At 45.1% G+C, this 26,048-nt stretch overlaps 1 protein-coding gene across 2 annotated transcripts in view; it reads left to right on the top strand.

The window, feature by feature from the left end:
- The window catches only part of GMIP (GEM interacting protein), a 91,743-nt gene extending 73,956 nt beyond the window's left edge, over window positions 1-17,787 (top strand). For both annotated transcript variants that reach the window (XM_055003687.1, XM_055003688.1), the window contains 7 exons: window positions 1,079-1,239; window positions 1,562-1,750; window positions 4,345-4,482; window positions 5,884-6,080; window positions 8,450-8,738; window positions 11,144-11,267; window positions 14,363-17,787. In XM_055003687.1, coding sequence (XP_054859662.1) covers window positions 1,079-1,239; window positions 1,562-1,750; window positions 4,345-4,482; window positions 5,884-6,080; window positions 8,450-8,738; window positions 11,144-11,267; window positions 14,363-14,709 — 1,445 coding nt within the window. In that variant the 3' untranslated portion in view covers window positions 14,710-17,787. The remainder of the gene's footprint in view (window positions 1-1,078; window positions 1,240-1,561; window positions 1,751-4,344; window positions 4,483-5,883; window positions 6,081-8,449; window positions 8,739-11,143; window positions 11,268-14,362) is intronic.
- Window positions 17,788-26,048: the final 8,261 nt, after the last annotated feature.

Genomic DNA, 26,048 nt, shown 5'->3' with positions numbered 1-26,048 from the left:
ACTCTTGCTTTCCAATAACCAGTTTTCAACGTGCACGGAATTTGTTTTATACTTTGGGGCATTCAGTCAGGTGATCCCACACCTGCAGTCTAATATTTTAGAGAGTCCAAAAACAGTTTTGCCATGTAAACTATTTATCTAGACTGGTGTTTAGAACTGGGCTGATGTTGGGCGTGCTCCCTAGTCTAACATGGACCTGCCCTTCATTTGCCGTTCATCACTACAGAAGTATAAAGAAACCTATGCAACGTAAGTGGAGTGTGACAATGTGTTAAACTTGTATCTAACTGAGAGTCTCTCTATACGCTCAGTCAAGTGTAGGGAGATGCAATATTAGTTGGGAAGCGTAGTTTAAAAAGACAGAGCTGAAGACTCTGTCAATTTCACCTCTCTACACAGAGCACAGGCAGAGATCGCTCCTCAGAGGGTTTGTTAATTTCATCTTTGCCTCCCAGAAGAGGAGATGAAATTGACAGGGCCTTTGAGGAGGCGATGAAATTAACAAACCCTCTGAAGAGTGATCTCTGCCTGTGCTCTGTGTAGAGAGAGGTGAAACTCTGAGTCAGGGTCAGGGTCGCCATAAATCAACTATGACTTGAGGGCCATATTTCATTTGTTTCAGCTCCAGAAGTTACTACATATTTGCTCATTTAGCCAGGATTGCTCTGCAACTGTTTTAAGTACAAATCGGTTTCTACAAATCAGGTTTGAAAAAGATGGGGCAAGGACACAGAAAAGACAAGGATGTCATTTATTAATTTATTAATAATTTATTACAAGGATGTAATAAATTGGCAACAAGGCTGTGGGGATAATAATAACATACTTTGTAAACCCCTCTGAGTGGGTGTTAAGTCATCTTGAAGGGTGGTATATAAATTGAATGTTGTTGTTGTTATAAAATCATGATGTGTATTTGAGCCCTAATTTTCCATTCTAGTCTGCCCCACCTACTTCTATCCATTATCTGTGTAGCTGCATTTTGGATTCTGCTTAACAATCACTCCATAGACAAAAAATTCTCCAATAGCCAGAGGTTCTCCAGTTGGCATGGCCACGTGTCTCATTTCTTTCTCAGATCTCACAGATGCTGCATCTGAAAATGGCTTGTTCCACGGCCACTATAAGAACATCATCTTGTCCAGCGCTGCTCAGACCCACCGGCTGCGGAAGCTCCGAGGCCCTTCGAAATGCCGAGAGTGTGAGAACTTTATGGTCAGTGGCACGGAGTGCGAAGAGGTGAGCGGACTGTGGGGGGGGGACAGGGCCCAGGTCTCAACAGGGAGAGCGTTCCACCAAGCCAGAGCCAGAGCTGAAAAGGTTCTGGCCCTGGTTGAAGCCAAGCAAAGATCCTTGGGGCCAGGGACCACCAGCAGATGTTTATCTACAGAGCATAACGCCCTCCGGGGAACGTACAGGGAGAGACGGTCCTGATGATATGCAGGTCCCAGGCCACAAAGAATCAAACCTGATGCACCTTTGGGGTTAATTAACCTTTTGGGTTAATGTGATGAAAAGAGATCCTGACCAGTCTGACGCAGTGCCTTCGGGTCCTTCGCAGTGCTCCCTGACATGTCACAAGAAATGCCTGGAGACTCTTCTCATTAACTGCGGCCATCAGAAGCTACCGGCACGGGTGTCGCTCTTTGGGGTGGACTTCCCTCAAGTGCCACGGGATTTCCAGGAGGAGGTGCCATTCATCGTGGTGAAGTGTACTTCCGAGATCGAAGCTCGTGCCCTGGGAGTGCAGGTAACCCATTTGTTTCCTCCAGGGCTTTTTTTCTGAGGAAAGAGGTGGCGGAACTCAGTGGGTTGCCCTCGGAGAAAATGGTCACATGGCTGGTGGCCCCGCCCCCTGATCTCCAGACAGAGAGGAGTTTAGATTGCCCTCTGTGCGGAGGGCAATCTGAACTCCCCTCTGTCTGGAGATCAGGGGGCGGGGCCACCAGCCATGTGATCATTTTCAAGAGGTTCCGGAACTCCGTTCCACCGTGTTCCAGCTGAAAAAAAAGCCCTGGTTTCCTCCACGTTCATATCCCTTGCAGCTCCGCTCCTAACCATCTGAAACTAGCTGCAGCAGGGTAACCATTCTCAGTGCTGATGCTCACAGAAACAGCTGGTTTAACTATTAGGCTGAATAAACTATAGGGAGGCCTCCTGGAATTTCCTGATTCCATACAAGTGCAGCATTAATGTCTTTCAAAGGCAAGCTATCGTTTTAAAACCACCAGATCGCTAAAGGCTGGAAAGACAAGCTGGAAAGTGTGTGGGAAAATACCTGGTGAAATTTGACAAAAGAGGATCATAGAACTAGGTGATCAGAAGAAATTCTTTGGCCTTCCCAAAACGAATAGTAGGAAACTGGCAGTGCAATCCTATGCGGTGTGACTCCAGCGTAAGCCCACTGATTTCAATGAATTTAGACTTGACTTAACTCTGAATCACACCATTTTAAAGCTGACAATGAGGAAATGGAAATTGTTCAAGATTTTCTATTTCTTGGCTCAGTCGTCAACCAAAAGGGAGATTGCAACCAAGAAATAAGAAGGCTGAGACTTGGAAGAGGAGCTGTGAGGGAGCTAGAGAAGATCCTTAAAGATAAAGATGTCTCTCTGGGAACAAAGATCTAGATAATCCAAACTATGGTATTCCCTATTGCCATGTATGGATGTGAAAGTTGGACAGTGAAGAAAGCAGGAAGAAAATTGATTAATGTGAAATCTGGTGCTGGAGGAGAGTTTGGACAGCCAAAAAGACAAAATAAGTGGGTACTCGATCAAATCAAGCCTGAATTCTCCCTAGAAGCTAAAATGACAAAGCTGAGGCTATCGTACTTTGATCACATCATGAGAAGACAAGATTCTCTGGAAAAGTCAATAATGCTAGGAAAAGTAGAAGGCAGTAGGAAAAGAGGAAGGCCTAAAACAAGATGGCTGGACTCAATAAAAGAAGCCATGTCCTCCAGTTTGCAGGGTCTGAGCAAGTCTGTTAATGATAGGACGTTTTGGAAGTCTTTCATTCATAGTGTTGCCATAGGTTGGAGGTGAGTTGACAGCACATAATACACACAACTCTGCATAGGATTGCAATGTAAAAGATGCAGACAGGCGAATATATGCACATCTAATTCATTTGCATAATTTAGACTGAATGCAGGGTTCATCTTTCCCTGGAGCAGAATTTAGATTTAGACGGGACGTGTGTGAAGTGTGAGCCCTGGTTAAAGAATACAGGCTCTTGGTTCCCTGTTATAGTTTAATTTGTGGCGATTTTGACCTGATCTTTCTCCTGATGCTTTCCATCTTCAGATTTTCTTTACTGCTCTTCCTTGGCAATTTCCCTCGCTATGCCCTGCCATATCTTTGAGCCATGAATTCCAAGTTGGCCAAGCTGTCTGCCCTGACTTAGAGGGCTAAGTACACCTTATGTAGCCCTCAATTCAAGTCTGGGTTCACCGCGAGGACTGTCAGTCAGATGCATCTTGCGAGTTCTGCACAAGTCCCAGAAACACAAGGACAAATTGGGATCAGAATCACTGTGTGCAGGAAGAGGGCACTTACATCTCCTCGTGTGCCTTTTCCCCACCCCTGGAGGATGTGCTGTTTGTCCCACTGGGGAAACCATAGTGTATCCCATCAGTAGACATGGTCATTTCAGGTTGTTAAAACAGTGCAGGGGAAGGCTGAAGCCCGTTCTTCACATGTGCCGCAGTCACAATCCGAATTGGAACCTGGGAATTCAGTTCCCAGTGTGAACTGGCAAGAACACATGAGCCATTTCCACATGGCTTACCTTGTTCCGGAAAACAGCGAAATCTCACGAGAAGACGCTGTTATCGCGTCTTCTCGCGCATTTTTGTGCAATAACAGCGGCTTTTTGTGCGAGATTTCACTGTTTTCCGGAACAAGGTAAGCCGTGTGGAAACGACCATGGATTGCATATTCCTGAGGAGGCCCCAGGGATAAACCAGTAACATATCTTTAAGCCCTTAGAGGAAATGTCCAAGGCCCAAATCACACTCGCACTGTAAAGCGCATGAAGGTTAGAATGCAACTGTAAATCAACCTTTCCCATGCACTTTAAACTGTCTTGTAGCACACCAACATGGAGAGAGGATGACAGAGCATTTTGGCGAAGGAGTTTCCGGACAGAGAAAGAAAGAGTACACGGGGGGTCCCCATCTTGGTGTCCTGGAAATCTACTCTCCCGTCCATTCTCTCTCTGCTGTGTCACTCACTATCATCTCACTGCTAAATCAGAGAGATTATCTTTTAGATTCCTATGTCACCATTTCCCCAGTCAAATTGCTCCCCTACTCAGTTATTCTTTGCATCCTCAACACAGGGGATTTACCGAATCAGTGGCGCCAAAGCCCGGATGGAGAAGCTGTGCCAAGCCTTTGAAAATGGCCGGAGCTTGGTGGAGCTTTCGGAACATTCACCTCATGACATCACAGGAGTCCTCAAACATTTCCTTAAGGAGGTAAGGAGCGGACGCGGAGACACCCTTAGCACCCTGTTTCCTTAATCTTGAAAGCAGCTTTATATGGCTCATTCTTTAGCAGAACTCAGCTTCTTAATTCGAATGTCTGACATACATACTAATGAAGCGAATGCTGGTTTTAAAGTGCCGTCTGTGCGGATATACATTTATATATCCATCCTCCACGTTACCAATAAGCACAGATTTTTTTTAAAAAAAAATGCAAAACTGCTCGGGAGATTTGGACGAGAAGTTGTTTTGGTGACTTCACAGACGCTAGCCAATCAGTGCTATTCACTTCCTCCTTTTGCAGAACCGTCGCTGGGAGGCGGTAAACTTAAGCAGCATGTATTCCAGACTGTTCAAAACAGGATTTGAAGGGGAGGAGTAAGAATTTATTGGATGTAATTTTAGGTGGGGCTTGGTTATTTGGGGAAAGCACCAGAGCAACACCGGCAGCTTCCTGCATTCAAGTCTTTCTGGGGCCTGAGCCCTACCCACAGGCATCGTTAGGGATTCTTTCTGGAGCCAGTTTGGTGTAGTTGTTAAGAGCGGCAGGACTCTAATCTGGAGAGCCAGGTTTGATTCCCCACTCCTCCACTTGAAGCCAGCTGGGTGACCTTGGGTCCGTCACAGCTCGCTCAGAGCACTCTCAGCCCCACCCACTTCACAGGATGTTTTGTTGCGGGGATAATAATGACATACTCTGTAAGCCACTCTGAGTGGGCATTAATTCATCCTGAAGGGATATAAATTGTCATTGCTGTTGTTGTTAAAAAGATCAAAGAAGAGCTGGGGAAACCTGTGGAGGTGCACAAATGCCCCATGATGCTATGGGGAAGCAGGGGGGGAACCTCCTTCCCAAACGCAGTGAACTTGGGCAGATAACCCATGTGGAAGACGCCTATATTACAGCTGCCCCTGTGCTTGCACCGGAGCCTATGGCCCAGATCCAACTCCATAGTTGTAGAAGTCGCACTTCTGGGGACCCACTGAAATCCCAAAAACCCCTCAAGCCATTTTCCAAAATAGCAAATGGGGAAGTATCTGGTGCATGTGGAGCAGTAAAAACAGGGAAATACCCTCCACCCCGTGCTATTTTGACATGGGGAAACAGCTTGTGGGGGGAGGGGGAGCAGGAGCGCTTCCTTCCCTTGCCGTGTTGGGAGCTGCTGTGTGGCTGTGGGGAACTCAACTCTTTAAAACTTGCTTGTCTAGTTTGACTCTCAGATAAAAGAAAACGAAGGGATAGTAGATTTTGCAGAGACAATATTGTACGAGACATCGAGCATGGTGGGATAACCTCTTAGGAGCTGAAAACATTGCAAACAATCCTGATCTGAGTCCAGCGGGTCAGCAGCACTGGGAAGGTATTGTGACTCTCGTTTCCTTCTGCTACAGCTCTCCAGCCCTGTGCTTCCCTACAAGCTCTACGATGATTTCATAGCCCTTGCAAAGAACTTGCAGAAGCCTGAAGGCGGGGCAGGAGACGATTCTGAGATGGCGGCAGATCCCATCAAGAGTGCAAAGGATATGCTAAGCAAATTGCCAGCCACAAATTATAACACCTTACGGCACCTCATCGCTCACCTGTACAGGTAACAGGGAAGCTAGCACTGAAGACGTATCTTTGTGTTTCAGGAAAGATGGGCAGTGCGATCAAAAGCGGTGTTACGCCCTTCTAAGTCCGTTGGAATCAGTAGGCCTGGAAGGGTGCAACTCTGCTTACTATTCCGCTGTGGATCTCCTGGATCCTGTAGTGAACCTATCACATGAGTTTTCTAGTTGTGCTCCAGGGAACTGTGGAGTTCCCCAGAAGTTTACCAGGGTTACTTGGTGAGAAGATCCATAATGGTGGGTAAACGTCTTTGAAAAACAACCAGCCCATGGCCACCGGTCTTCTCTTGGAATGCATAACTGCAGGAGGGTGTTGGGAGAGGTGCTTGTTCAGTTTATGTGAGGATACAACAAGGCCCAGTAAGCCAGGCCACTATCCCGCATGACCTGACAGTGGCCATTTCCATATGTTGTTAACATCGCGCAAAACTCACAGAGTGTCCTCATGGCGCGATTTCCTCATGGCGCGATTTCTGATGTCATTGCGCCACAAAATGGAATCGTGATGGGGGGACGTCAGAAATCGCACCACGAAGACGCTGTCGTTCCATGAATTTTGTGCAATGTTGCGCAACGTTAACGACATGTGGAAACGGCCGGTATCTCCTAAAACATTCTGCAAAGCCCTCCGCAACATGGAGGCAAATCAATGCAGAAAGAACTTCCTGACGTTGACAAGCTGAAACGTGCCGAAAGGAGGGCAACAAAGGGGCCTGGAGACAAAGTCCTATGCGGAAACGTTGAAGTTGCTGGGAACGTTTAGACTGGAGAGGAAGTGACCAAGAGGTGATATGATAGTCCTCTTCAAGTATTTGAAGGGCTGTCACATAGAGGATGGAGCGGAGTTGCTTTCTGTTGCCCCAGTGGGTTGGACCAGAAACAGTGGATTAAAATTAAACGTTTTCAGTGAAACATTAGGAAGAACTTCCTGGCAGAGTGGTTCCTCAGTGGAACAAGCTTCCTTGGGAAGTGGTAAGCTCTCCTTCTTTGGAGAATTTAAAGAAAAGGCTAGGTCTGCCAGCAATGCTGTATGAATTTAGGCAGATGGTGAGAGAGAGAGCAGGAAGACTGAACCGGTGCGAGGCTCGCATGGCCCTTGCTTATATGCCCAAGGTTATGTTGATCAACATTTTGGAGCCCAGAAGGAATTTTCAGGCCACATTGCCCGGAGATCCTGGAGGTTTTTTGCCTTCTTCTGGGTTCAATGGGGGTGTGGTGGGGAGGTAGCTATGAATTTCCTGCATTGTACAGGGGGTTGGACTAGATGAACCTTGAGATTGCTTCCAGCTCTACCTTTCTGTATTTCCATGAGTCTCTCTACATGACACGTCTGGGCGCGTGTTCGTCAAGTGCCAGGAGATGCAATGTTAGCCAGGTAGCGTAGTTTAAAAAGACAGAGCCAGCAATCGCTCATCAGAGGGTTTGTTAATTTCATCTTTGCCTCCCCAAAGGCTCTGTCAGTTTCACCTCTCCAGTCTAAAACTGTGTGGGATCGCAACCTGAGGGCGGCGAGGAATGGAAATGGGCTGGAGCTGCCTTCCAGAGCCAGGCTTGGACCTGGAGAGGTTCTAATGGGCTGAAGTTTCCCTTCTGGCATTTCACAGCCTTTTCACACGGTCCCAGTGTATAGCAAAGCCTTTGCCCTGCCACTAGTGCTGTCTTTTTAAACTACCCTTCCCAGCTACCATTGCATCTCCTGATACCTTTTCTTCATGCGTCAGATGTCTTGTGTAGAGAGGCTCATAGTTTGGTGTAGTGGTTAAGAGCGCAGGACTCTAATCTGGAGAGCCAGATTTGATTCCCCACTCCTCCGCTTGAAGCCAGCTGGGTGACCTTGGACTAGTCACAGCTCTCTGGAGCTGTCTCAGCCCCACCCACCTCACAGGGTGTTTTATTGTGGGAACAATAACGGCATACTTTGTAAACCGCTCTGAGTGGGCATTAAGTTGTCCTGAAGGGCGGTATATAAATTGAATGTTGTTGTTGTTATTATTATTCATTTGTTGTACAGTATCCAGAATTGTTCCTTCAAGGTTGCGCTTCATTGTGGAAGGGTGTTGCATTGTTCTAGCACTTAAGCTACACTATTTTGTCAACTAGGAAAATGTGATTCTTCCCCAGATAGCACATCTGTTGCTCTTGAGACCGCTGGGGAAATTGGTTATCATAGCCCCGATTGGACTGTCTGTGACTAGTGGCCACTGTACTCCATAACAAGAGTAACAAGATAAAAATGCTTATGAAGTGCACAGAAAATGCAACACCAAACACCATAGTATTGTTTCTGAAATATTGTTCAAGCTGAGGACAAACATACCAAGTCCATAGTGATTGTCTTTCTTTCTCCGAGGGTGGCTGAGAGATACGAGGAGAACAAGATGTCTCCCAACAACCTGGGAATAATCTTTGGCCCCACACTCATCCGCCCTCCCACTGGCAACGATGTGTCCATGTTGTGTCTTGTGGAGTCTGGCTATCAGTCCCAGTTGGTTGAGTTTCTCATCCTCAACTACGAAAAGATTTTTGGGATGGATGACCTCCCTCCGACTGGATTCTGCGAGCGTGAAAATTCCTTGCGAGGAGGAGCGCCACGTGAAGGTCTTCCGGACAACGCACGAGAAATGGATGTTTCTTCAGAGGTAGGAAACAGAGAGGGGACTTCTCAAATATCGGCCTTCCCAGACTTTCCCTGTTTTCACCCACAGTTTCCTGTAGTTCGCTGTGTTTCAAACGATGGCCTTTAGAAAGGGGGAAATTGCTTTGTTGGAAATCAGCAGGGAGTGAGAAATCACAGAAGAAAAGGTTCAACGAGAGCTATGCAGCATGAATGAAACATTGGACTGTTGCAGAATAGCATGATGGTACTCGGGTCAGTCAGAAGATGACTGTACCATGTCTCTTTTAGCTGGGTTGCAGTGGGGGAGCTCTAGAGTTCTGTGGTAGATTTATGCTTTACATACGTAAGTCCCTAAATCAAACCCCATTAGCTGCTGGTTAGAGTGCAGGTTGAGGTCTGGAAAGGCCTGACATGCCACTCAAGGTTGACGGAACTGTAGCCCACTTGTTGAATTTACTCTAAGAATTGAGCTACAGATTCAGAATATCACATACAAAGTTTCTGTTTCTGGACTGTACCACCCTGTGCAGCAAGAAGGGGAATTATTCGTTTGAAACACACACACACATACACATTAAAACACCCTTTCAGACAGAAAATGAGGACAAAACTAGAACTTTTATCCCTGACAGGATCGTTGGTGTCGGGAGATTTTTTTTTTTCATAGTGTAGAACATTCAAAGTATAATCCCCCTCCTGTTGTTTGAAATAGTACCGTCAAATACAGCCAAAGACACTGCAAAACACTGGAATTTTCATTTTGATTTGCTCAAGTTCAACCTGCACTGCCCCAGCTATCCTCTGCCTTCCTATAAATCTTATGAGCCAGTTTGGTGTAGTGGTTAAGAGCGCTGGACTCTAATCCGGAGAGCTGGGTTTGATTCCTCACTCCTCCCCTTGAAGCCAGCTGGGTGACCTTGGGCTAGTCACGGCTCTCTGGAGCTCTCTCAGCCCCACCCACCTCACAGGGAGATTGTTATTGTGGGGATAATAATGACATACTTTGTAAACCGCTCTGAGTGGGCATTAAGTTGTCCTGAAGGGAAGAGATTTTCCTGCCGTTTCAGCTTCCTGTGAGAATACATGAGTATTTCAATATAACCCAAATAGCTTGTTGAATAGCTTCATTTTTAATGTTTGTGTATTAAGGGATGTGTTTTATTATCTTAGTTGTAAACTGCCTCGAGCTGCTCTCTGGAGAGGCAGTGCACAAATTTTCTCAATAAATAAATAATAAAAACGTAACAGGAAGAATTTGCCATAGGATGGAAGAAGTCCCTCCAGTCTAAAGAGATTTCCGTCAACTCAAGTGGTTCCCCTATTGGAGGAAGAGGAATTTAAGTTGGAGGAAGGCTCTTTAGCCTGAAGGAAGGTTTTAGACTGGGGGGTCCCCACATGGTCCCTGTGGGTGCCATAGTGACCACCCACCCTTACAGCTGCTCATCCTCCAGTGTGATATATGCCCTCATTTGCCAACAATGTCCATCTGCTCTGTACATTGGACAAACCAGCCAACCTCTGCGCAAAAGAATAAATGGACACAAATCTGACATTAAAAATGGCAGCATCCAGAAACCAGTGGGAGAACACTTCAATCTACCAGGACATTCCATCAAAGACTTAAAGGTCACTGTAGTTCAACAGAAACCTTTCCAAAACAGAATCCAATGGGAGGCTGCTGAATTGGAATCCATATGTAAATTTGACTCAGTCAGGCTTGGATTGAATAGGGACTATGAATGGTTATCTCATTATCAGAAGTAACTGACTTCCTTAACAGAAGCAAACTGATCTCCATATCAGAAGCTACTGTTTGCATCTAGTTCCCCCTCCCCTCTCCACCTATATATCTAACCAGTTTCTTCTTACCCGCCATGCATCTGACGAAGAGAACTGTGATTCTCGAAAGCTTATGCTACAGTAAAGTTGGTTAGTCTTAAAGGTGTTACTGGACTCTTTTCAACTACAGACTAACACAGCTAACTCCTCTGGATGGTGACCACCAACACCATTCTTGACACCTGCCAAGTGTTTTTAGAAAGTTGATGGGGCCATGTGGGGATTTTGCCTAGCGGGGCTTCAGTTGGCCACTGGAGATTGGATTAGTTGTGCAAATTTTTCATAAGTTGTTCGGTGTCTCATGTAGGGAGACTCTTAGACAAGTGCAACTCTGCTTAGGCTCACACTGTAAGAGTCTGGTTTGGATTGCCGTTCTGTAGCCATGGAGAAATATTTTAAAATGTGGTACTTGGGGTTGTACTTATATCTCCCCGTACATGTGCACAAAAAGTATTTCCATTCTCACCTCCTCCGGTTTTTGTTGGCTTTTCTGGCGTCGTTCTCTTGCAGCAGAAATGACACCATCACAGAGCTGTTCAGGGAGTTCAGTGTAGACAGGTTTACTGCTAATATGGCTTTTCCCAACAGAAAATCCCCTCTGCGCTGCACCGGAATGAGGACAACGGGGCAGCTGAGGACGGCTCATCCACCGATGCCAGCCACAAGCAATGTACGGAGCAAACCCTCTCTCCCGTGAGCAGAGACAGCGTAGGTAAATTTTTACTCTTGGCATTTGCAAGAATATGAGCCCATATTTTGGGCATCTGGGGAAGAAATATATCATCCAACTACCTCGTGCCCGCTGAGCCATCCAGCCCTTTTGCTCATGCTTACTCATAAGTATTCCCATGCGGTTTCCCCAGTCAAGAGTTGCTATATGTGTGTGTGTGTTTCTTGTTGATTTTTTAAAAAAAATTTAAATTAATAAATAATAAATGACAAACCAACTATTTACATAGAATGTAAAAGCTTGACTACAGATACAAATTTGGCAATAGTCCTTACGTGAGGGATTAGGTACATACACAATTAGTAGAAAAGATGAGAAAGAAATACATTGCTCGTTCAAAGAGGTTTCAAAAGATTATTTGCAGATATCAAAAGTAATCTACGGTGTGCCCTTGTATTCATCTCCAGGTAGGTATTTTACTAATCATAGGTTTTGTTAGATCACAGCTGTATGAATGCAGTCTAATTTTACTCATTATCAGATTGTTGTCATAAGTTATCTCTAGACATATATTCGATAATTGGGTCCTGTTTGGTTGCAAAGTTTGTTTCTCTAGGGAAATGTTCAGCTCTAAAAATGGTATCGTAGATTTTCTCTTGAATGTAGTGGTCAAAGGTTCTCGTTCTCCAAGTATCTATTGTTGGAACTTTTGGAGATTTCCAATTTCTTGCAATTACTTGTTGATTTTAATAGCTTTTAAGATCTGATGTCCTTAAGACATGATTACTGCAATGTCCAGAGTGGCTTTGTTTGCTTTAAAGTGCCGATGGTTTGGATAAAATCCTCTCCATTATGTTTTGTTGGCCTGTGAGCAAGGCCGATCCCAGCCGCCACACAAACAGATGTACCCCAATTTCCTTTGCAATGGTAGTGAGGATTTTGCAAAACTGCACAGAATCAGAGAGTTGCATTGTAGGGTCCTCTGTCATGTTGCAAGAGATTCTGTGCCACGTCACTGGCATCCCCTAAAAATATAGTCACCCCAGTATAGCTCACCATGTCAGACACTTGTGCTGTTGGACCAGCCCTACATATTGTATTAATAAATGTATTCTATTTAAAGAAAAACAGTTTGCTTAAAAGAAGGAATGCTTTATGACCTTAACATCACAAGTTCCCTGGCTGTCTCGCCATTCCACTACTTGCAGTATTTCTAGCTGGTTAATGTTTTGGAGGTCTTTCATTCATAGGGTCACCATAGGTTGGAGACGACTTGACGGCACATAACACACACACACAGCTGGGATTCAGGGATCTCCACCCATTCAAACTCTGTTCTCATGAATGTAGTTGCTCTCTTCTGTAAGCATGAAATGTCTTGGCTTTGCAACTCTGTTCATGAGAAGTTCTGTGCACCACTCTTTAGCATGCCTGAGAGGAGATGTCAGTTAGTTGTGTGTGTGTGTGTGTTTGTGTGGGATCTTATCTAATCATATTTCTTTGCATTCTCTATTATCCAACCAGCCTTAAAAATAATCAAGGCATTTGCCTAGCGGTAAACACCTGAGGTATACTCACACTGGCAATTTACTGGTGGAATTACCTGATAAATAAATTGCATGTTGGGTCCAGAAACCTAATTAAAGGACTCCCTCTTTGGGCCGTTAGCAGAGTTTATCATTTAGCAATGGAAGCATGATTATAGGTGGTTGTGAGCTGGTTCTGCTGGCTGGTGTATGTGCAAGAGAGAAAATAACAAAGTGTACACTTGTTTATATTTAGAAAAGTCGTAAGAGTTCTTTATTGTAGGAACTCCATACTCTGATAGGATAAGAGGAGAGAAAGATCCTAGCTACCTATCTAGTCTAAGGATGTACATGGATGCTAGGATAAGTCCTGCATCCATCCTTCCAAAATAGAGGGAGGAAAAGGAGAGAGGAGTTGCCTGAAACAAAGCCAAGAAGAGAAGAGGAAGGAAGTCAAGAGGAGAAAGTCCTAAGAATAGCAATCTACATATCAAAGGGATAGTCAGAGCAGTAAACAGTAAACAGGATGCCCTGACCTCTCTGTCTTTCTAACTCTTTGGTTTGTCCCCCTCTGAAACCCGAGGAAAGGGACGGCGCTGAGTCCTCCTCTTCCAACATTACCAGTTGAAGTGCCACAATCACAGTGGAGATTAATATAATGTTATCAGTGGGAGTTAACATTGGGAAGTGACACGTTCCGTATTAGTTCCAAATCATTCCGTGGGAAACAGCAGTATAAGGACAGGTCTGGAATTCAGAATAACTACTCCGTCCTCCTCCTGGGCAGAAAAATATTGGATAGCAAGGCCCTTTCAGAGGTGGCACCCATGATATTTGATGAAAGGGGCTGTTAGGCCATTCTGCAGTCTTCTCCGATGGAATGGATAGGAGAGAGGAAGAGGAGACACCTACTCCTAACTGAGCTGGCCATGTGAGTGGCACATTAATACTGCTGATTTAAAATAGACGTAAAGATGTATCTTTGGAGGAAGGACCCTAAACATCTCTGCACTACAGGTTTAAAGTGGTTTAATTGCTCGTCTTTAACTCTGGGAACTATAGTTCAATGGGAGATGAGCTTAGAGCACTTTTCAGAGAATTCTCAGCATTTTCATCACAGTACAGTCTTCGACACACATATTACTTTGAGATCTGAGAATCTTTGGAGAAACTGTGACTGTTACACTGGTATGAAAGCAATACACATTGATAGCATAGGTATGTCTTAGGCAGTGGTATCCATCCTTTCCAAGACTTGAGCATGGGACCCAATAAGTTTCATGTGACATCACAGTCATGTGACAGGAAGAAGGGGCGACAGAGTTAGGACCTCACCAGTGTCAAGGCCTGGACTGTGAGCAGCAGACCAAAAAAGCTGGGGGACAAAACTAGCTGCAAGAGGTAAAGTGAGGGACAAGCCCAAAGTGAGGGACAAGCCAAAGTGAGGGACAAGCCAACGTGAGGGACAAGCCAAAGATCAGCTTGCCCTTTAAGAAGTCTTCCTTTTTTTAGACCAACATCTTTCATGTTCAATTGTCTGGCCTCTGGAGACGTTGCATTCAACAGCTCTTCTGCGGTCACTCTTCCCTAACACCTCTCTTTCTCACTTAGAGTTGAACTGCACGGATGACGACGAAACAGAGGACTATTCTCTTGACCAGGATGCCGTTATCGGTACACAGTCCAGAGCGCGTTTCAGCCGGATGCCTGTGAAATACACTCGCCCCTTCGTCCCCAGAGTATCCAGCCTGCCCCGTCTGGCTGCTGCCCTGTCTGGCTCTGAAGCCGTAAGTGGCCTTGTGGAGATGGGTTCAAGCAGCCGCAGTGCCTCGCCAGATACTCGTGCGCGGCGCAAGCACTTTGAGATCACCCCAGAGACTGCCAGAATAGTCGCCAAGCTCCAGCCTCAAAATGGAAACCAAGGCTGCCATCAATCTGAGGAGGCAACGCCACTGTAGGAAAAGACATTGAGAGGACACAAGGAAGAGCTTTGAGGGGTTTGGAGCGCCGCAGATTGGATAAAAGGCTGGAGACCTGCGTCTTGGAGAGGGCAATCCTTGCAAAAGCAGAATATCTTCGTGTCCCCAAAGGTACTCTTGAAAGTTGGCGAAGAAACAGCTCTGGGTGTTTCTCCTGCAAATGCAGGCACTTGGTTCTCTCTCTAGACTGAACTGCCATCCAGCTGTTTTCAGTGTAATGTGCCTATCTACTCCAAAAGGAAGTGGAAGAGACAGAATTCAAACCGGTGGCTAAAAGCCTAGCGGCCCAAGCTCTCAAGGGGAGAGTGCAGATGCTGGATGTCGACTTCTGTGGCATGGAAGGAAAACTAAATACTCTTGGGAGTGTTCAGGTGGGGAAGGGGCAGGCAGCAAAACACTCGGAATAGCAGGACCCTGCTTTGGGTACCCGGAGAGTTGCAAGCATGGCATAGCCGTATGGGGATGCAACCTACTTGAACAATGTTGGAGCAGGGTGCAGCAATGCTGGTAAGAGCCAGGATGACTGTGGGGTGGGTTTTCAGATTGGTCTGAACCCTTTTGGAAAGGATTACTTGGCTGTGCTGTGCGGAGAATATATAGCGGGGGACGGGGTTTGACCAGCTGAATCTACTCTGCACTTTTGGGGGGGGGGGGGGGACTGCATCCGGAAGGGTGAATTCTGTGACCCGTATAAATTATGCAAACATGCATGAATCATATTTTGCATAATTTAGTCTGCTTTGATGGTTATGCATAATTTATTCTGCTCCTGATATTCATGGCGAAGGAGGCACTGAAACTTCATCCTTAGTCGCTGGAAATCTTATTTAGCCATCCTTCTGACTCCTGGGATTTCGGCAAACATCGCCTGCACCCTTTCAAATATTTCTTTGTAACCCTAAGGACTAGAAACTTCCTTGTTTAAAGAAAACAAAATCGGAGACCAGGAAACTGAGTTCTTCTGATTCCAGTATTATACTTATGTGGAATTGCAACTTACAGCCCGCTCCGGGAAATCAGTCGTGTTCTGCCGAGAATTTTGAGCAAAGGTGCTAAATTTGTTCTTTGTTGTGGGAGTCAGGGCTCATTTAGAGGGGGAATGCACAGGAACCCAGTTCTAGCAGTTCCTCAAAGAGGTCACATGTTAGGTAGCCCCGCCCATCTGGGCCCGTTTCAGCCTGGATTGGGGCCAAAATGGCCCGGATTGGGCCTCTGACAGGTGGTGGATCACTCTCCCACTCAGCAGTGGGCCAATCCTGACCATTTTGGGCCCCATTTCGGCCGTTTTCAGCCCCTTTTTGCTATTTTGGGCCCAATTTCGGCCCTGAATGGCCAGGATTGGGTCCAAAACAGCCAGGATAGGTGATGTCAGGGGGTGTGGCCTATGCAAATCAGTTGTGCTAATGGCACACTTCTGGTGATGTCAAGGGGCGTGGTATATGCTAATGAGTTATGCTAATGAGTTCCTCCTGCTCTTTTTCTACTAAATGACCCCTGGTGGGAGTGTCAAAGGGAAACAACACCCGTGGTTGTACAGGTGTCTGGCTGCAAGGGTGAACGGGAGGGTAGTTGAAATGCTGGCATGTTATAATGGCAGCACAGCCGCACTTTTTTTTTAAAGGCCACATGCATAGCTTTTAATGTTGCACTTATAAATCTCATATGCAGGCGTCATTTCCACGTTGAAAACTGCATGTACGTGTCTATGGTTCCAGATTTAACCAGTACACAGATGGGACTCCTCCAACCTTTCCCCTCCCAGGGACTATAACTTGGAGCCTTCCTGACCCAGCAACAGAGGGTTGGAGGTGGGGGGGGGGACATGATTAGGAAGAGAATGGATAGGGGGAGCCACAGAAACCTCATCTCCTGCTTCAATGGAGATGTAAAAATCCATGGATAGTGGCTGGGCTGCAGTGTGGCACCCCTGCTTTTGTGGAATCAACTGTAGAATCATAGGATTATAGGATTGGAAGGGACCTCTAGGGTCATCTAGTCCAATCCCCTGCATAATGTAGTTACCTCCCGTCCTCCCCCAACACACACACCCAGTGACCCCTGCTCTGTGTCCAGAAGATGGCAAAACACCTCCAGGATCCCTAGCCAAACTGGCCTGTGGCAAATTGCTACCTCACCCCAAGGTGGCGATCGGCATTACCCTGGGCATGTAAGAAGTGGCTGGAAGAACTAAGCACTGATGCAACCCTTCCTGCCCTCCCTCTCACGATCTGCCCAGGTTCACAGGATCAGCATTGCTGTCAGGTGGCCATCTAGCCACTGCTTAAAAACCTCCAAAGGAGGAGGGAACCTGTGGGAACCTGGTAGCTGATGGGATCTCCCCCCTTCTTTCTATGTGGTGAAATACATGTGTGTCTTCCTCCCTTGTGTACATGCTGTGTATATGCAGTTTCTTACATGGAAAATTCTGTGCACGCAGGGAGTTCTGTGTGAGCAAAGCAGCTCTCGGAAAGCTTGCGAGGTGCTCTAATGGCAACATGGGATACCCCTGCACTGAAGCCCCCTAGGTCCCAAAGCAGCGGCGCTTACCTCCACTGTGATCTAGAGACTCATCGTACTGGTGTGCAACTATGCAACAGTGCGGGCTGAACACCAAAGCACAACCTATTTTGATTACACACACACTTTTGCACTAATGCAGGTACGCCTTTAAGATTAAAGGGATATAGGACAACCCGTAAATGCAAGAAAGCAATAGATGTTGACCTACGTTGGCTCCTACAGCCAAAGATTTTTCAGCTTTGAGTATCATTACTGTCCTGCCCCTACACATTTATAGCTGGAGGCTATAGAAATAGCTTATCAACTGTCCATTGCTGCAGAACCTTTCCCATTCTGCCAGACAGCCTTCCGTACCAGGGTTGTATATTCACTGTCATCTTGTCTGGGTTAAGAAAATGATGCAAATTCTTTCCTAGAGAGAGAGAGAATTTTTTTTAAAAAAGAAATCATCTAGAATTAAACAAAGGGTGGTCGGGAACTGCTGTGGTTTAGCCTTCCCACCTTCCACCCACCAATCTGTATTTAATGTTTGATACCTTGCGGCAGATTAAATTATGTTTTTGTCACCCCGGTTGCATGCTGTGCCTTCTTGAAGTTCTCATTATCTCTTCTGGCTCAACCTGGCCCATCAGCTGGGCAAACAGATTACTTGCCAGGGGTGCCAACTTCAGCTCTCTCCCTCCCACCCCCCATAGCTTCTACTGGCCAGATCATATTGCCTCATTTTGGAGAAAGAGGGATTCAGGCCCCCCAAAGGCCTGCGGCAACAAAGGACTCGAACGTTCATTGAATAAGTTTGCATTGGTTTAGTTGGTCTATTTTCAAAACTGCACATGCATGCAGGGTTTTTTTTCAGCGGGAACGTGGTGGAACGGAGTTCCGGCACCTCTAGAAAATGGTCACATGGCTGGTGGCCTGCCCCCTGATCTCCAGCCAGAGGGGAGTTTAGATTGCCCTCTGTGCCCAGCTGGGCACGGTGAGCAATCTCAACTCCCCTCTGTCTGGAGATCAGGGGACGGGGCCACCAGCCATGTGACCATTTTCGCAGAGGGTGATTTAAACTTTTAAAAACACCCCCCTTGTTCCAGCTGACCCAAAGTGACATCATTGTGCAGTCCTGAGTTCCACCACTGTTCCACCACCTCTTTTCCCAGAAAAAACACCCTGCATGCATGGAAATGCTACTGATCCAGATTGACAGCCATTACTGTTGCTTTGGACTACTCTGGCAAGCACTGAACGGTAGGAGGTTTTCTTAGTGTTTATTTATGGCTGATGTGTAGGATTGGTGACTGATTTCAACGATTTTCTGCCAACTGAAGCATTGGCAAGGCAAGGCAGGGCGGCAGACCTTGATCGGGTGGTGTGAGAATGTGCCTACATTGAATGCCGATTACGCCATACGGAAGTGATACGGCGAAGCAACTTGCTGAGCCGCCACGAACAGGTCGGTGAACAGTCTGTTGAAAACTCAGTTCCCTGTCCACGACTGACGAGCAAGATATGAGCTGAGTCAGCAGCTGTTTAAGCATCCTTGAACAGAACTAAAAAAAGAAGTCATTCCAAAGACAGGCAGTCCATCATCCTCAACAGAGATTTTCATTCCAGGAGCATCAACCGTGCCCACAAAGCTTCCTTACTCTTATTAGGGGAAAGGGCTAATTCACACGTGCGTTGGCTTCTGCCGCTAAAATCAATGTTCACAAAGTGAACAAGTTCTCATGGAAGCAGATTCTGCTGTCATTAGTCCCGCATTCGATAGCACCACCTGTCTAGCGGGTTCCACGTACATGCACAAGCGCGCACGCAAAACCTTCCACCGTATCTCACTTATCTCCCAGCAGAGAGACTCTGCCGCTAGGGATCTCAAAATGCCAGTGGGTATTTACGTTGCTTAAATGATTTTAAATCCCATGCAGTTATGCGAAGAAATAGCCAAGTTAATGTTTTTCTTCCGATCTAGGCCAGAAAGCCACAAACAGAGAGCCTTCCAAACTTAAATGAAAGGGGGGGCTGTTTAAAAGGCCCAGACATACATCCTGAAGTTGCCCGATTCTGATTCATATCATTGGTTTATCCAAGTCAATATTGTCTACTTTTAACTGGCGGTAGCTCTGCAGGATCTCAGGGCCAAGCTACACATGAGGAGTGACACTTGAACGGCAAGTGGATTGAGTGGAGGGCAAGTGAACAGAGAGAAATACACTTGCTGTTCAAGTGTCATTCGTCATGTGTAGCTTGGCCCTGAGGTCTTCCATATTATTAACTATCAGATCTTTTTAAATTGGAGATGCTGGGAATTGAGACCCTTTGCAAGAGAAGCAGGTGTCCTTCTCTTGAGCCACAACTGATAAATAAATCATTCTGTAGTCCCCAGAAACCTAATTAAAGGATTCCATGTTTGGGCCGTTAGCAGAGTCTATCGTGTGGCACAGGAAGCGTGATTATAGGTGGTTGAGAGCTCGTTCTGCTGGCTGGTGTGTGTGCGGGAGTGAAAATAAAAAAGCATACACTTGGTTTATATTTAGAAAAGGAATAAGAGTTCTTTATTGCAGGAACTCCATACTCTGATAGGAAAGGAGGAGAGACAGAGCCTAACTACCTATCTAGTCTAAGGACGGACATGGATGGCAGGGCAAGGCCTGCATCCGTGCTGCCAAGATGGAGGGAGGAGAAGGAGAGGGGTGTTGCCTGGAACAAAGCCAGAAAGAGAAGGGGAGAGAAGGAGGAAGTCAGGAGGAGGAAATCCTGAGAATAGCATATTAAAGGGCAGTCAGAGCAGTAAACAATAGTAAACAGACAACAGAGTGCCCTGACCTCTCTGTCTTTCTAACTCTTTGGTTTGTCCCCCTTTGAAAGCTGGCTCCTCCTCTTCCAACAACAGCCCCATCTATTCCCAATTTGGAAATGAAACAAATACCTTTAGCTTGGGTGGCACTTTGCATTCATGTCCAGCTTGAAGTCAACCAGATCAAAGGGTCAGAGGTTTTATATAATGTGATGTCAAAGATCAGCGCCATATGGAGTCCTTCCAATACATTTTCAGATCCATAAAGGAGGGGCATGGAGAAGTAAAATAGGCAGGAAAGAAGAGGAACCCTTGAGCTGCTTCTCCAATCCAACAAGCGAGTATGCCCGTAATCAATGATTACGGGGACTGGGTTAGAACTTACCCATGCTATATTTTGCATGCCTACTAGCTGGTTTGAACTGGGCCCTCAGCCACTACAGGAGCACGTCAGAGATCCGTAGCTAGGCTTATATTATGCTTGCAGGTGATCCTTGAAAAGGTAGCAGCTGAATTTCAACGAGATGCTGGATGCATGCAACATTTTATGCATCAGTTCTTCTGGATGGCCAGAAGTTACATCCCAGATACAAACCTAACATGAAGGTGCAGAAGAGAGCGATGAGGATGATCAGGGGGCTGGAGACTGAGCCCTACGAAGAAAGGCTAAGGGCCTTGGGAATGGTTAGTTTGGAGAAGAGGAGATTGAGGGGGGGACATGGTTGCTCTCTTTAAATATTTGAAAGGCTGTCATTTGGAGGAGGGCAGGGAGCTGTTCCAGTTGGCAGCAGAGGATAGGACTCAAAGCAACAGGCTTAAATTACATGCACAAAGGTACCGGCTGGATATTAGGAAGAACTTTTTCATGGTCAGAGTAGTTCCAAGGTGGAATCAGCTGCCTAGGGAGGTGGTGAGCTCCCCTTCACTGGCAGTTTTCAAGAAGAGGCTGGATGAATATTTGTCAGGGATGCTTTAGGCTCATCCTGCATTGGGCAGGGGGTTGGACTAGAAGGTCTGTATGGCCCCTTCCAACTCTGTGATTCTGTGAAAGTGAGATGCCCACACCAAGTGGCAGATATTGGGCACCATGGGGTCTCATTAGATCTGATCCACAAAGCATAAAATACCAGGGAATCAGGAAGGATTCTATGGGATAGGAAGACTGGTTGGTCCCCCCACCCATCCATTTTTGCTATCTCTTTGCTCCTCCAGTGCTCAGCCACAGTGGGCTAAGATTCTGCAGCCTTTACAGAATAAACAGAAAGCCTGCAGGGATGCTTCCGCACTTTGTGTGGGCTAATTCTGGTCTGTTTGGGGCCAGAACTGGCCCCAGCAAAACACAGGAGCATGCCTGCAGCTCGGAGGAGGAAGGCAACCCAATCATGAAAGTGGGATACTGGCTAGTTGGCAACCCTCGAGTGTACGTGTAGCAAAATCCTTTGCCGCCCCTTTGGTCCCTCAGACGGGTTTTTCTATCACCTCCACGGCAGGACGTTCAGCTGTACGAACCCAATGGAAATGAACCAGAGCTTTGCAAGAGCAAACAAAGAACTTTCACTACAGAAACTACTACATTCAAGGGGAAATGTTCTCACTTTTTGGCTGCTCGTTCCAGCTTGGGTGACAGAGGTGTTGAGTTTATGGCCCTGGCTCCAGCATTGCCAAAGTCTCACACATGTGGAAGAAGGCGCCTTCTAATGTTTGGATTCCTGATGTGGGCCGTCTGCCTCCTCCCAGCCTTGCTATGTGCGCTTCCAGGGAGTCATTTCAGATAAATATCCGCTCAGAATTCTCCCCGAGTCGAACTTGGCTGGGAAGGACGAAAGGTCATCCAGCTTGATCCAGCTTGCGGAGATTTGTGCGATGCCAATTTCAACTGTCTTTTCAAAAATATTACAGTCGCCGGGTAGTTTAAAGAAACACACAGAAGCTGAAAGTATGTCAGGAAGCATTCCATTACCTAATCTGAGCATGGGATACCAAAAAAATGACCATAAGGCACTTCTTACCTTTCTTTTCTAGAGGCAGCTGCTCTACGAACAGCAGGGCCGTTTCCCACACTACTCACCTTCATCCAGAACGAGGTGCAACGTCACGAAAAAAACGTGGAAGACAGCATCTTCTCGCGTGAGTTTTGCACGACATCACGCAAAACTCGTGCGAGAAGACTCAGAGTGATTCCGCACACGTTAGATAATGCACTTCCAATCCTCTTTATAGATCATTTGGAATGGATTTTTTCATGTGTGGAACAAAAAATCCACCTCAAATGATTGATAAAGTGCATTGAAAGTGCATTATCCAACATGTGCGGAATCACTCGCTATCTTCCGCATTTTTTTCGCGATGTTGCACCCCATTCTGGATGAAGGTGAGTAGTGTGGAAATGGCCCAGCTCTGGGTTTGTTTGCTTGCTTGCTTGCTAGCTTGTTTGTAGTCCACCTTTCTTACTGAAACTCAAGGTGGATTACACAGCGTAAATCAATATGATCAATTACTGGGATGTTCAACAAACAATATAATAAGCTAAGGATAGCAGAAATTTAAAAAAACAAGCATAGATCTGAATAGAGCTGAAAACAAGGCTGAAACAAAACACACACAATTTGAAACGACATATTAAACAACATGGAAACTACCCAGTAGGAGCATATTACAGTAACAGAAAATACACAGTAGTAGAGTCTACAGTCCCTATGTTTTTTCCAAAGCACCTCTGAGCTATTTCCTTACAGCATAGTCCTATTACCTATGTAAAAAAAATCTGAATAATTCAGTTTTGCATAGTTTGCAGAAGGCCAGGAGAGTGGGAGCTTTCCTGACCTCTTCAGGGAGGTCATTCCACAAGGTGTGGTGGAACGTGCTGTCAAGTCACAGCTGATTTATGGTGACCCCAGGTGGGGTTTTCATGGCAAGAGACTATCAGAGGTGGTTTGCCATTGCCTGCCTCTGCAACCCTGGTCTTCCTTGGAGGTCTCCTATCCAATTACTAACCAAGACCAACCCTGCTTAGCTTCTGAGATCTGACAAGGTCAGGCTCACCTGGGCCACAAGGTCACCTGGGCCACCAAAGAGGATGTGTATTTATGGGCAGCTGTTGATTTTGCCCATGTGTTGGGTGGTACCTGCAGAAGGTCCTGCTCAGATGAGCAGGGAAGATTACAATGTGAGATTGATGAATTCGAGTCTATTCCCAAATTCAGAACAACAGAACCTCTGGGGCTGAATAAAGACATGGGATACTTATCTCACTACAGATGCTAATTTCTGCGGTAATCAAGCGCCATTGTACCTCTCCATCCTGACTCCCTTCTTTGCTTCACTCCACCCACCTCCTGACTGAGATATAAATGCTCAGGATTTCTCCACTCCTCCCTGTACCTGAAGAAGGGAGCTTTGACTCTCTTTTTTTTTTTGAAAATTTTTTTATTGGGTTAGAATCCATTATTTCCACATTTACATTCAATTTTCCCCAATTTTTTCATCTCTAACCCCCTCCCTTTCCCCCCCTTTTTGTTGACTTCCAACAGCTTTTCAACCCTTTGTCCCCTTTCCCTTACTTTTATTAGCTTCCTCTATCTAAAACAAATATAAATTCTCCATTATTCTAAGCAGTACATCCTTAACTATTTTTAACATTATATGCCCAAACTGTAAGCCTTTATTTCCATCTTAGATAAACAATTTATCCCAATTTTTCAATTTCAGGTATTTCTATATATCATAAACCATATAGATCATACATTCGTTTATATCAAACAATTTGACTTATTCTCTATATATATTACTCATTCTATCTTTTTATAATAGTTCTATATATCTCTCCTCACGTAGTCAATCAATTTGACCCATCTATATCTTCAGACATTCAGTTTGGTACAAAACTTGTCAGAAAAAAAAGAAAATATTGTTAGTTAATCGCTCCTTATATTTAGTCCTTATAATTAATTATTTTCTCTATGTTCTGTTTGTTAACCTATATATATCTATATATATGTCAATCTATTAATCTGACTGCTTATTAATTCACATTTATCTCTTCTCCCCCCGGTAAAGTCTCCCCCCTCTACTTCAATACTTCAGTAGTTCTCAAACTGCCACAGTTTTCCTCCCACCTCCCATTTCTTCTCCAGGTATTGTTTCAGCTTCTCCCAGTCTGTGTTGAACTGCCCTGAGTCCAGATCTCTCAGTTTTCTTGTCATCTTGTCCATTTCAGCCATATACAGCAATTTGTAAGTCCAATCTTCAATAGTTGGCACTTCTTGTACTTTCCATTTTTGCGCATACAAAAGTCTAGCTGCTGCTGTCATATAAAATATCAACGTCCTGTGTTGGGCTGGAATTCCCTCCATTCCCAAGTTCAGTAGCAGGAGTTCTGGGTTCTTATTAATTTGAAATTGTAAAATTTCACTCATTTCTCTTATTATTTCCCCCCAGTACTGCCTGGCTACCTCACACGACCACCACATATGATAGAGGGAGCCCTCATGCTTCTTACATTTCCAGCATTTATTAGAAGTATTCAAATTCCCTAGCGCAATCTTCTTTGGTGTCATGTACCAACGATAGATCATTTTGTAAATGTTCTCTTTGATATTAATACATGTCGTTGTCTTCATTGTAGTTTTCCACAAGTATTCCCATGCCTCCATTGTTATTTCTTTATTAAAGTTTATAGCCCATTTCACCATTTGTGTTTTAACTATCTCATCCTCGGTATACCACTTCAACAGTACTTGGTATACCTTGGATATTCTTTTCTTATCTTCTTTAAGAAGGGTCTGCTCTAGTTCCGAATTCTCTATTCGTATACCTCCCTTTACAGAGTCCGAATTATATAAGTCTCTGATCTGTCTATACTGGAACCAATCGTAGTTAGGTGATAGTTCCTCTTGTGTCTTTATTCTAAGTTTGGATGCTTCAGTTTTAGTTATTTCTTTATACGTTAAACATTGTTGTTCATTATCAACAGCTCTCGGGTCTATCACCTCATATGGAACCACCCACAAAGGGGTTCCTTCTTGTAGATAAATTCTGTACTTCTTCCAGATTATGTATAGACTTCTCCGAACAAAGTGATGCAGGAACATCGAGTTGACCTTTACTTTGTCATGCCATAAATATGCGTGCCATCCAAATATTTTTTTATATCCCTCTAGGGCTAATAGTTTCTTGTTCTTTAATGTCATCCATTCTTTCAACCAAACTAGGCAGATTGCATCATGATAAAGTCTCAGATTGGGCAGTTGCATTCCGCCTCTTTCCTTTGCATCTTGTAAAACTTTCACTTTCACTCGAGGCTTCTTGCCTGCCCAAACAAAATCTGATATTTTCCTCTGCCATTTTTCAAATTGTTTGGAGTCTCTGATGATTGGTATTGTCTGTAGCAAAAACATTACTCTTGGTAACACATTCATCTTAACTGCTGCAATCCTGCCCAACCATGACAAATTCAATCTATTCCATTTAATCAAGTCTCTCTCTATCTGAGTCCATAGTTTTTCATAATTGTTTTTGAATAGATCTATGTTCTTTGCAGTTAATTCGACTCCCAAATATTTCACTTTACTTGTTACTTCACAATCCGTTGTTTCCATTAACAATTGTTGTTTCTGCTTAGTCATATTTTTGCATAATATCTTTGACTTCTTTTTGTTAATGAAGAAACCTGCCAAGTCTCCAAACTCCTTGATCTTATCTATCACTCTTGGCATGTTCTCCAATGGGTCCTCTACAATTAACATTATGTCATCCGCAAATGCTCTGACCTTGTATGAATAGTCCTTTATTTTTATTCCACGAATTTCATCATCTTGACGTATTTGTATCATCAGAATCTCCAATACTAAAATGAACAACAATGGAGATAACGGGCAACCTTGTCTTGTTCCTTTACTTATCGTCAATTTCTTGGTCAATTCATCATTCACCACGATTGCTGCAGTCTGGTCTCTATAAATTTCCTTAATTGCTCTGATGAATCTTTCTCCCAATTGTAGCTTTTCCATAG

This window comes from Eublepharis macularius, chromosome 19, assembly GCF_028583425.1.
Source record: "Eublepharis macularius isolate TG4126 chromosome 19, MPM_Emac_v1.0, whole genome shotgun sequence".
Taxonomy (NCBI): Eukaryota; Metazoa; Chordata; class Lepidosauria; order Squamata; family Eublepharidae; genus Eublepharis; species Eublepharis macularius.
The sequence above is the reverse complement of the archived record's forward strand: the minus strand, read 5'-3'. Positions and strand labels throughout refer to the sequence as shown.